At 40.7% G+C, this 12,964-nt stretch overlaps 1 protein-coding gene across 2 annotated transcripts in view; it reads left to right on the top strand.

Moving 5' to 3' along the window:
* Window positions 1–708: 708 nt before the first annotated feature.
* The window catches only part of KITLG (KIT ligand), a 56,288-nt gene continuing 44,032 nt past the window's right edge, over window positions 709–12,964 (top strand). For both annotated transcript variants that reach the window (XM_030260992.4, XM_032746048.3), the window contains exon 1: window positions 709–866. In XM_030260992.4, the coding sequence (XP_030116852.1) occupies window positions 852–866 (15 nt within the window). In that variant the 5' untranslated portion in view covers window positions 709–851. The remainder of the gene's footprint in view (window positions 867–12,964) is intronic.

Raw genomic sequence — 12,964 nt, 5'->3', positions numbered from 1 at the left:
CACCGGCTGGGAGCCCCGCCAGCCTCTGCGCCCGCTGCCCTCCCCGCCGCGGGCCGAGTCGGTGCCCGGCGACGGGTTCAGCCGGGGGGCACCCCCCTTCTCCCCAGCGTGGGTGGGGGGACCCAACCCAAGGACTTGGCGCGGCGTCCGCAGCCTGGCTGACCTCAATTGCCGCGGCGGCGTGGGGCTTCCCTGCACGCCGCCAGCGCCCACCGCGGGCAGGGCCAGAGACCCCCGCCCCGCTCCCCGCGCTCGGCTGGGATCGCCCGTCCCGGGCACCGCGGAAGCCCCGGCACCGGGCGGGAGGAGCCCTCTGCACCCACCCCTCCGGGGCCGGTACCCAGCGCCCCCCGCCCCGCCTGCCCGCACCCCCCCTCCGCATCCCCGCCCGCCGCTCCCCGCGGCGGCCCGCCCGCGGCCCCGCTCCCCTCCGGCGCTGGCGAGGGGCAGGCTCGGCTTGTTCCTGCCTCCAACTTGCCCCAAGTTAACTCGGGTTTCCCCCGCCCCGCAGGGTCTGCCTGGGCTCCCGGTCCTCCGGGAGGGCGGGAGGGAGGGGAAAGGCGTGTCCTGCCTGGGCTGCCGCCGCCGCCGCTGTTGGAGGCAGATCGGAGATATAAAAGACCTGGCCGCGGGCCGGCGGTGGCTTCAGTGAGCGCGGACGCTCAGGCCGTGGGGAGGGGGCGCAGCGGGGCGCGCGGAGCGGCGGCGGGACGGGCGGAGGCAGCGCGGGGCTCGCCGTGGGCAACCCCAATGCGTGGACTATCGGCTGCTGCATTATGCTGGAGCTACAGTTCCGCTGAAGGGAGTTTGCACACGGCCGGCTGGGCTGGACTGCAGCGCTGCCGTTCCTTATGAAGAAGGCACAAGTGAGTGCGGCCAGGCGGCGGCGGGGGCTCTCACCTGCCCGCGGGCGGGGCTGCCCCGCGGCTCCCCGGCGGAGCGGGGCCGGGGCCGCAGGCGCGGAGAGGGGCGCGGGCCGGGGCGGCCGCCGGGCGGGGAGTGCGCGTCCGCGGGGGCGGTGGCTCCCGGGCTGTCCCAGAGGTGGGGGGTGCCTGCCGGGAGCGGGAGCCGCTGCCGCTGGGGAGCGGGCTGGGGGAGCGAGGTGAGGAGGAGAGAAAAAAAAATACCGCCCGGTCTTGTCCTCGGCGTTCCGCAGCCCGAGGAAAAGTTGCAGCAAACGGCCGGACCGGCGGCTGAGTCTTGGGAGACCTCGTAAGGCGCTGGGAAAAATTGCCGTAGTAGATCAGTTGTCTGTGTTACCCTGACGAGTGTGAGAACATGAAATAATCGGGGGCAGCAGTGCAGTGGCTGCGGTTCCCGGTGTCTCCCCGCACGCTGCTCCAGCGTGCGGCGCCGGGCGGGTGCTGCGGGAACCCCGGCATTTCGCCCTTCGTCCTCCCGCATCCCGCCGGGAAGTGCCGCTCAGTGCCTCTGCGGGAGTCCTTGCCATTATTTCTGCAGGTTGTGTAGGGATTTCAGTCACTATGCTGTGCGTTCTTTAGAAGGAAGCAAGGGACAGACATGAGTGGAAAATTATAACAAGAAGTGGCTCAAGGACACTCTAACGGGAGAAAGTTTAAGGCTGGACTTCGCAAGGTGCCGATACCCTCTATCTGGGCAAACCCCGGCTAGAGCCAGGACTGCTTCGGGAGAGAACAATGCATGGACACGCACACTGCTGCTTCTGCGCTGAGGGCTTTTCCCTTCTCCTACATTTCTGCATTAGAAGCGACATACTTTTTGCCTTCGTCTGTTTCTTGGCAATTGCTGGATCACCTACAAACCAGTGAAGACATTCAGAATACAGTCACTGGAAAAGACATAAAGCATATTAAAAAAAAAAAAAAGATCTTACCAAAGTATTTGGGGTAGTTAAATAATTTTTCGAGAGATGAGAGGAATTAGAAGTACTCACTTTCTGAAATACTTAAATTTCACCTGGCCGAAGCCCTGGAGAATGTACCCATTTTTAAGAACTTAAAACTTGGATACTTAATTTTTGCAATGCTGAAGTACACTGGAGTTTTATCTTAAATTATTAGCTCTGAATTTTAGCAATGTATATCCATTGCTGTTATTCACATTAGTTTACTATAGATGCCTTGAACAAAGATGTTTCAGACCCTGTATACACAATTATTTAAACATGCTGAACTGATTATTAATTGTGAAGGGTCTCTTTAAGTCTGAGAGCTGTGTTTATGTGTTTACAAATGAGGATTTGTGAGTGGAAGCAGTCAAGCATTTTATTACATTTGACCTGTAAACTTACAAAAGTCAACAGACTACTTTTGCAAATTCAGAGCAAAGCAGGAACAATCCCTCTCTCCCAGTAAACTGGGAAAGACAGGCAGTCTTGGCATTCAGGACCATATGGCTTGACTCAGGGGCTCACAAGCTGTAGCCTGTGGAACAGCTTCTTGTCATGGTGGTGAAGCATCTGTCAGCCTTCAAGCAGTTATGCTTCCTGCTTTTTGGAGGCACTAACAGACTCCTAGTTCTCCAAAGGGTTGTTTTCTATATTTTAAGGAGTAGCAAAAAAATGTGATACCAAACCATTAATCATTCCAAGGGAATCAGAGCAGGAGATACTTCAAGAAGACTTGCCATTAAAACCATGAAGACCCTGTGAAAAGAGAGAGAGCAAGTGAAGTGGGTACAAGAAAGAGGACTTAAGCACATGAGGGCACTCGACACATTAAAGTAAATCTTAATCTGTATGCTCTCCTGTGGCTACTTCAGTCATTGTCTAGACTGGTAACTCTCATAGTAGAAAGAACAAGATCGGAAAACCGGGAAAGAGGTTAATATTTCTTACAATAAAATATTCTGCAATAGACATAGTACAGAAAGCAAGAACCACACACTCGCTGAGCCTTGCAAACATTTGGTAATGCCTGGATATTGTTTAAAATAAATCAGGGATTTTGATCTTTGAGATAATGTTGCACAGTGATAATATATAACTTGTGCAGCTGGAGGAGTAGCTGAGTCATACATCAGTACAACAAAAGTGCTGAAAGAAGAGTCATGTTGAGCACTAGACTCACTGTGAGCAAGTTGGTCCGTTTATTTAAATCAGTCTTAACCTGAGAAACCACAGGAACTGCAGAAGCACATTCCCCAACAGTGTCAGTCTTAGAAGTGATGTTTTTGAAACTCTGTGGTTTGATGGATACATAACCCCCCCTGTTTTAAACATACCAACACCTGGATTTTGCTTTGTAAATTATGATTTCCTTAAATAAGTGATTAAGCATTTAGGGTTCAGTTATACAAATCGTTTTTCAAGGAGGCTATTTCCATGAATTAATCTTGTTGAAGGATTACTTGGATGAGAGGATTTGTAGGCTTATATACTTAGCAATCAAAACTATTATCAGAAGTGAGTTTATGTCCTTTTGCATGCTAATATGACAACAAATAAATGTCACTGATGTCTGGACAGCCTTATACAATTTGAATAAAACAGGGTTAGTGGTGCCAGTGTGATATGATCTTGCAAAAACATGTAGCAGTTTTCTGATTTGCTTGTTCTTTGTCTGATTTGAAGACAATATAAATAGGATTAAGTTACTAAGAAATATGTTGCAAAGAGGGGTCATCTATGGGGTAGCTCTGAAGGCTGATAAGGTATCACAGATACATGGTTGAGGCACTTGATCTCCTGCAGTAAGTTAGATGCACATCCTCTTAGAAACCTCAGTATTGAAAGTGTCTTAGTTTTCAGCGCAGCTTTATACCTCTGAACGTTTGCATTATTGTTGGCAGTTAAATTACCACCTTAGGTTGTCTTGTCAGTATGTTTGTGTCACTAAAGTGGAAGGCTCTGTAGAAATTATTGTGGACCGGTACCTGGAAAAAGAATTAGTACTTAAATTGGCACTTCTAGTCTGTTATCAGCAAGCTAAATCAGAAATGCAAATCAGATACCTGATACCTTGGTGTGAGCTTGCTTTTAGGGAAAATAGTGACTTCTGATCATCAGTCCTTCTTTCTCATTCTGAAAAAAAATGAACACTAGGAACTGTGTTCATATTTGGAGCTCATGGCAGGTATAGATCTACTGCTCATTAAATGGAAAAAGGGAATTTGCTGTAGCCAGAAAGATGCTGTGCTATTCTTGTTAAGCAATGGACTAAGGTCCCTGTTCCCCTGGTTTTGACTCTGCTCAAGGGAAGCCAGTTTGCAAGTACTGCAGCTGGAAAGAACATCTTGGAATAAAGAGGATATTTAATTTATATATTATAAATAAATATTATTTATATATTATATTAAATATTTTATTTTTTACTTTTCTTCACCTGCTTTTATTATGTGCCTTCCAAGCTTTTATCTCTGTGAACTATTTGGAGCTTGGCTTTGTCTTTTAAAGTGAGGCCAGTAACCCAGTCTTCTCCTGACCCAGTTTTGCCATTCCACTGAAATCTGGTTTTTCCCTTTATGTACTGCATGTCAGTCCTTCAGGTACAGCTCTGCAAGCTGACAGTGCCATTCTCCAAGTTTTGTAATGTGATTTAATGGTATGCTGGCTTGTGTAATCACCATATTGCATGAAAGTTAAGAGTTGGCAAGATGCAGCCCTTGGCTTCGGATGGGCAATGCTCAGTATGCAGTATGTAAACACAACACCCATTTATTAGAAGCAAAGGAAGGAAAAATCTCCCTTCGCAATCCCATTTGAGTGTTGTGGGAGCTGACATGAAAACGAAAGTACTTGTTCTTGCCCTGGTCTTTGGTGTGCCAAACCTGAGATTAGTCAGCCTTTTAAACACACTGTAAAACTGCTTGTTTTTTGTCGGTTGTGTTTTTCTCCATATGTTTGTGGGAAAAAGAGATGGATGAATGTAAGGTGAGTGGCAAGGGGTAGCTCTTCTCTTTTAATTTTGTTGTTTGGCCCATGTTTGTATTGCCTACCCAGTCATACGTAAGCCTACAAAACGGACTTTTCATAAATAGTACTGATGCTGAAATAACTGGCTGCACATGGGAGCACATTAAATACAGATTTCTTTGCTGGATGGTTTTACTTATTGACAAATGTAAATAGTGTCAGACATCTATTAGTATGTGAATGAAAATACAAGAAAATAAAAATGGTGTTAAGTATTTTATTTTATTAAAGATGGTAGCATGTAAAATATCAGAGATCATTCATAGTATGATAATGAAGACATTAATTCTACTGTATGTCTGAATAAAAGCCAGTTTAGGAGCTCAGATTTATGAACACTTTGGGTCATATTAATATAGGAAATAATTGTCATCTGATTTCCTACACTTATCTAATAACCACTGGGTGAAAGATTGGTTGCTATAACCAGGTTTAAATTATAAAAGGTAGATGGATACAGTAATGATTTTAAATCTCATTAGGAATTTTCTGCTCTATATTTGTTTTGCCATTATTGTTGCTGTGTGGAGCAGACCTAATTTTGGGTGCAAGGTGAAAATAACATCAGGTCTAGCATCAGCAAGATACCACTGCACGTATTGCCTGAAAAAGCCTCTTATGGTTCTCACTGCTTTGCAGCCATACTGTGGAGCACACCGTTTTGAAAACTGGAGAGGTAAATGCTTAGCTTCAAGCTGTTTCATCATCACTTGAAGCAACAGTAAAAGTGAGACCATGTGGTGGAGGCTTGGGGGCCTGAGTGCAGGCTCCTGTTGCAGGGACAATAGCTAGCTGCTGCTTCACAGTGGTCCATGCTCCTAGAAGGATCTCTCAAGCAAGTCTTCTGGAAAGGTCACCTTTCACTTACCTCCCAGCTGTAAACTTTCACTGCTGCTAAAGAACACTTGGTTATTTTTCTTTTTCTTCAGTTTTGCTGCAAAACCTACTCAAGTGAGAAAATCAAGTTTAGGACCCTCAAGATCATATTTAACCCAAGCCATAAGAGCCACCCTTTCTCCCACCTGTGATCTGGCACCTGTATAACAGTCATTCACATGTATTTGTTGCTGTTCCAGTGAAGAATTTCTAGGAGTCCAGCTGGGTATCTCAGTCCTCTTCTACCCTCACTGGCTTCTCACTGGTTTTAGGCAGCAGAGCTGGGAAGTCAGAGAGAGATGTTGTGTCTTGGCAGCCTTGGAGCTGGGCCAGGCGCTGGGCTATACTCTTCAGCTTAGACTGATGCTCTGCAAAGTATGCAGGTTTGGGCTGTCTGGGCTGTCACAAAAGGATACATTCATGGTCTACAGGAATTAACTTTGAGTTTGTGAACAACTTTGATTCAATCCAGACTGAAAAGCTAATCTAGAAAAATTTACGTGAGCATACTCACTAGTGTGAGAGAGACACACATTCACATATTTTCTTGGGTAGCATCCTAAGTCTCTGGGAAGCTTCTGACTATCTAGTTTATCTTGTTGAAGCTGTTCTGTTGAAGGTTTATTTGTTCAATCTTGAGGGTGGCTCACACATGAGCTAAGAATGTGGGGGAGACTATTTCAGACCACAACTCCTAATTCACAGATTGTGAATCATGCCACCCTCTGAACCTCCATTCAGAAACATTTAAGTATTTTCAAGTCAGAGTCTGAAAATATCAGTCTGTGTGACATATCTGTTCTGGTAGATTGGCCAATCCCATGTGACTGAGCCTGGCTTCAATCACTGTGAGTGTCTTAGTGACAATAAACCCTTATCCGGTGTCTTATTTAGCGGGTCTTCTGCCTTTCATTTGTTCTGCTGCCATCAGCTGCAGGGACATCAGTTCACTGACAGTTAAGGCCAAGGATAAATTTAGTCCAATTAGCTCTGTCATCTCTTTAGATATACTTTGAGAAGTTTTTAGAAGCACCCTAAATACAGCTTTAGAAATATGTGAAGTGTATGTGCTGTATTTATTGTGGACCTAAATTCTTCACTTGCTATGGCCGGTATCTCTGTACTTGATGTAGTCAGGATGCCTTGTACTGATAACCTTCCAGTGTCTTTCCTCCTAAATGAATTACAGTGTTTTGTAACTTTTCTCATTATCTTATGCTTGGTTTGTATCAGCAGACCAAGGTATGTCTTCCTTTTATGTTTGCAGCATGATACATCATTACTGGATGGATTCTTTGGTCTGTTTAGTAACACATAACCTCTTAATTACTTTTGGAAAAAAGTTATTCCGGCAGTATAAGTCAGACTGTGTGCAAGTTGTGCATGTCCTGGCAATCTATCTCTGTTTGAAACACAAAATGAACTCTGTGCAAAGCATACTGCAACTCTTTTTGTAGGAGTTATATTCCAGGACAAATGAATGAACTTGATGATTGTATATAACACATTCTGAAAATGTGGTGTAATACACTGATATAAAATTTTCATTTAAAAGAAATTAATATAATATATTTAAACTTTAATTATTATATTAGTGTATAATACTGGTATAAAATAATACATAATATTTAATCTTGTAATTTACCTGTAAATGTGGAGGGTTTAAAGTGTGTAGGCAAGTTTCTTCCTCCATTTCATGTTGGTCCAAAAAAATTCCTGTCTCTTTATGGAGATTTCATAATTGTATAAAATGGGAGTATGATACCAAGGTGCTGGCTTTTGTGGTCTAACTGAAGTAAGACACCAAGGAGTCAGTCATGATACATTTAAATTAATATGCTGTATATATGCAAAATAATTCACTGAATGAAAAGAAGTGCTTAGAAATTTAGGGAGGTTGAAATTTAAACATGCTAATAGTCTATTGTAAGTTCCAACCCTCTAATTTCCACCCTCCATTTGCTCATTATTAAGTGAACTCAGCAAAATTTGTCTTTTGCATTAAATAGCAAGCAGACAATATTATGCATTATGTCTTTAAACTGATACAGATCTGAATGTCAGTTCTTCCTGAGACTTGTTTTTCTTTTACTACTTTGAAGCATGCAGGAATAGGAGGATTAGTCAGCCAAATGAATTTAGGAAGCTTGTATAACACTGCTTGGCACCCTCTTTCGTTTGGATTAAAAACATGCTCCTAAATAAACAGAGCTTTTTGATGGTTATTTTAAAAATGAGGGGAAAAAATGTATCTCCAGTATTCATAATTGGTGTCTTTTTAAGTTACTGTGCTTCAGCAATGTCTGGATTGCATTTGTTTCTAACAGCAAAAACTACCAGTGCTGTATTTGACATCAGTTTGAATGATTCTGATGGGCATTGCTTTATTTTCTAGGAAATGCTAACCTTTCATATATACTGTAAATTTAAATACTGTCATGGATGGTGCTTTGATCTTCTGTAATCCCTGGCAAAGAATATGCCCTAGATTTTGCATGCACTCTCTAAAAATCTGGCCATAATTGTAGTCTGTTCCAAACTGTTTAGATGTATTTCTTCAGTGTTTATTCCATTAATAGTTTGATACTAGGCAGTATTTCAGGCTACTAAAATCAGTGAAAAACTTGCTATTTTTAAAAATTTATCCAATCTCAAGTCAGATCATGTTCATAATACTCCATCCATTTTCTTCTGGATTTTTTTTTTTTCCTATCATCATAGCTCAAGGCCACACGTGAAAATGGCAGCAAGTTTATCGCCTCTTTCCCTTAAGACAGAAAATTAGCTTTCCTGGCTTCTACTGTGTTTAAGTCAGTATCCTCACCTCTAACAACAAAACTTCTGCACTTCTAGTATCCACAGTACTGAAGGTGTGTCTCTCAGCATTTTCTTTGCTGCCATACACCTTAAACTTCATCTCCAGTGTATGTTCTCTATATTTTTTCTGGCATTTTTATTTCTCGTTACGTTTTGGGGCCCACTTCAAATATTAGTCCACTGAATACCCTGTTGTTACCATATTTTGTATCATCTGTAGAAGCAAAGTGTCTCTTTGGACAGGATCAGAATGAATCCATTTTTTTTGAATATGTTGGATTTTTTGTTTTACAATGCTTGCAATCTATTATTACGGTTAGGAAGAAATACGGTCCTGCCATTTCTAGAAGTGATAATACTTTTTTTTTTTTTTTCTCTGTAAGGTCAGTAATTTTCTTAATATATTAAGAAAATTCTTGCTTTTAAAAATTTTTTAAAAGGAAATCCTTTTAGAAGTAGTTGTTATTGCTTTCCCGTGTGCCTCTCAGCTCTGTTACCTAACCAAGTGAGAAATGCCTGATTTGGGGCTTTCATTTTACTTTTAAAAAGTTATGGTTTAATAAATTCTTTAAATAATTGAAGTGAATTTCTATCTTCTCATTCTCCTCAGTGTATTAAAAAAAAAAATCTCTCCTCACATCTAGGTTTTAGGGACCAGCTAAACATTTCCCAGTAATGGTCAGATTCTCTACAGTACTGTTGGTCATTTCCCACTGTAACAGAATGTTGTTGACATTTGCAAATAGCCTCTGAAGCATATGTGAAGTTAATCTGCTTTTAGCTTACTAAAATCTGGTTTATTTATATTGAAACAAGTCAATTGCATCCAAGAACACTGTTTCAGTTACTGTTGAATTAGTACCTGTCTGAAGTGCTATTTGTCAAGCAATTATGTTCTTTTTGGCTTTATTCACTATGATGGAGTCATCTTCTTAACATACATACTCCATTACTTATTGCAAAGTCAATGGTGTAAATCTTGTAAAACTGGGAAGATTATTTTCTCCAATAAAAATTAATAAGTGTCACTCAAGTAAACTTGCTAAAAATTGTCTCACTTATGAAAATGCATAACCAGTCTTATTGGAATTTTAGAGTGCAGACATTGCAAAGTATGTGCTCTGAGGATATTTACACTAATCTTCTCAACAATGGGTTATATTTTCTGTGAGATAAATTATGGGAGCCACAGAAATTTCATAATAGGCCAAGCAAATTCATGTGTCTTCTTTAATAAGAATGATCCTAGGAAACATTTGAGAACTAGGTGTAAAAATAATCCTAGAAAACATATATTGTGTCAATACTTGTACGAGTTTTTCTTTCAGCACATCTATATATAAGGGTTCTGTTGAACATGTACCTGAATAATTTCACTACTATGCCATTCTTTCTAATTCACATGAATACTTTTGACCAAATGTAAAGCTCTTTATCACATTACACGTGATTTACAATTCAATTTTTTTAATGAGTAACCCCTGTGAAAGTTATCAGTAAAAGTAAGGTAAAATAGCTGTTTTTTCCAAGTGTTGCATTCTGTTGTATCATTGCAGATGCTGTGAGAATACCTAACATTTAATCTCAGTTATTTAACTAAATTTGTAATACTGTGTTACTGTTGTAAGAGTTACGTTTTATAGGCATTTGTATCTAATAGGCACTTATATTTCTTCATAATTTTGCAGACTTAGGGAACTTTTTTGGTCAAATTTTTTTCTGTCCAGTTATGTGTGCGTTTCCGTAGTGTAAGCTGAATGACTTAACTTCTTTTTGGAATGTTTACCCCACAATTTCTGTGGTTTTTTAAGGAAAGCCACAAGTAGACTTCAGGTTTAAGATTAGATATTTACAGTTCTCTCTAGTTAGCATAACTCAAACAAAAACATTGAGATCATGTGAATGACATTCATATTTATTCCGTGGTCACAATGCTGTGATGCTGGGATTTATCCTGTGTCCCTTATCTTTAAGCTGAGAGCTCTTGCATGTTGGTATATATCATAGTAATGTGCCTGTTCTTCCTGGACACATAGTAGAATTGTGGGGAAACACTGCAATACCAGAAACACTTTGATGGAGTTTGTTGTTGTTAGTCTGTACAAATCCCAATCAAAACCAAAACCAACAAAACAAACAAACAAAAAAACCCCAAAAAATTTCTGAAACCACCCACAAATCGCCAGCATGTTAAAAATACAGTTTGTGTGAACAGATGTAAAGTTAAAGGCAGGATATAAATTGTAAGTCGGGTTGATTTTAAGGTAAAGACAAGGTGATTATGACTTCATAGAAATAGATGAACATGGTGGGTTTTTTTCATTTTCTTAAATATGCAGTACCTCTGAACACATTAACTCTTAATTCTTGTCTTTAGAATTAATGAATATGTCCAGAGTTGAAAAGATTTTTTCTTAGCAGCTTGCCTCTATTGTTGCATTGCTAGCAGATCTTGCTGTATTTAATTCGCTTGGTAGAAGGCAGATGGGAGCCCTGTATTAATAGAGTTCAGTGAAAGGAATATAAAAGCCCAGTTCCTGTAAAAGAAATTTATTCAATGCATGAAATATATTTGTGTTTCAAAATGGATGAACAAGGAGAAAGAATAGAAATTTCATATTTAGATTTTTAAAAAATAAAGACCTAATAAAAAAAACTAGGTAGCCCCGTAGTGTATCTCTCTTACCATAACAGTTTGAGGAAAAAAAAACGAATTAGGACAGAAAGTAAAGTATAGGAACAAGTCATTAATTTGTAACGTGGCAAAAACCTAAAAGGTAATGTTCTTTTATTGTCAGTAACCTCATATAGTTCAATCTGGTAATAGGGTTCACAGATTGATGACAACATGTGCAAGCTACATAAATTACTCAGGTTAATTGAAACTAAAAGAGATTCTGAGGAACTGTGTAAAGGTTTAGAGGAGATAGGAGAACAGATGGCCTGATGGCAAGTGGAGTTTGTTGTGTTGAAGAGCAAGGGGGATGCATTTTGGAAGGAATGTTTTGAACTAATTGTAACTGAATTAATAATAGCCATTTCAATTACTTTTAAAAGCTGCTTACAAGCTCTTATTTATGTTCTTGTAGCAATGCTTGGTCAGAAAATGAATGAAAAATCCCTATATTGTACCCATAGTAGAAAAATCAGGCAGCATATCAGGATGCAGTAGGATCAGAAAGAGAAATTTGAAAGCGGAGTGTTGTTATGATAGTGATCATCAGCCATCCTGAAAAACGTTCTGGTTTTCCCATTGAAAAAAAGTGCATAACAGAAATAGCTATCTTAAAACAGGCAAAAGCATTATAAGGGAGCAATTTGCATATGAAGAGAGACTGAAAATCGATTGCAAGAAACTACTGAATGATATGCAGAAAGGAGTAGAGAGAATGATTGCTGGACATTACAGATCCTTTCTTGGTACAAGAATAAATAAATATTTATCAGAAGAGGCTAAAACTGGCAATATCACCTTAACACAAAATTACCAGTCTGGAAAGGTTTTTGACACTAGATATAATATGGCTTGAAATGCAGCTTGATATATGTTAGAGCGAGCCCAAGAGGTCATATCCAGAAAGGGGTAGTCCTAGTCTTCTCATTCTAGCACATTTCATCTCCTCCTTTGCTCATTCCTCAGGGATTACTTTTTGTCTCTCAGCTGAATTGGCTAGTCACTGTCTTTGAATTTACTGGCTTGCTTAGGGGTCAGATGAATGTCAGAGGGAGGGAAGCTGCAGAGGAGGAGCTCTCTCTCAGCAGCAGGAAGCTGTTAGATGGCTTCAGACCATCTCATTAGCCTTGACTGAAGAATAAGGGATTATACACTTAAGTAGGTAAAACACCATGGTTATTTCCGTTTACACTCTGTGCATGAAATTTTTCTTCTAATTCATGCAATTCAGAAGAAATTTTTCATATAGGCAATGTACTCTGTAAATCTGAATGATCAGGTTTCTTCAGTTTTTGGTGGGCACCAGATTAATCATGTACTGATCTGACACATCTTATTTTCCAAATCTTCATTGCCTTAATTGTACAAGTCAGGTTTAGCCTAATTATAAACTCAGTTTCATATACAACCATCTGCCAAAATTACCATCTGTAACAATTCAGCCTTTAGCTTAGAGGAAAGGAAAACACTTTAAGATGTATTGTAGCTGAACTTCAATTATATGTGAAAGTAATGACAGCTGAGATGCTCATACTGAAAGATCATTCTTTTACCATGTGACTATCAATGGTGAGAAGTCAAAATTTTGTGTAAAGTTGTTGCACAGCTCTAGCCATTTAAAACCAGTGGTGTTTCCATGCACCATCCCTGAAAGATGCTCTTGTACAGCACTTCAGTGTTAGCAGGAAAAAGCACTTAAAAGT

The sequence above is a fragment of the Taeniopygia guttata genome, chromosome 1A (assembly GCF_048771995.1).
Source record: "Taeniopygia guttata chromosome 1A, bTaeGut7.mat, whole genome shotgun sequence".
In the NCBI taxonomy this organism is placed as follows: domain Eukaryota; kingdom Metazoa; phylum Chordata; class Aves; order Passeriformes; family Estrildidae; genus Taeniopygia; species Taeniopygia guttata.
The sequence above is the reverse complement of the archived record's forward strand: the minus strand, read 5'-3'. Positions and strand labels throughout refer to the sequence as shown.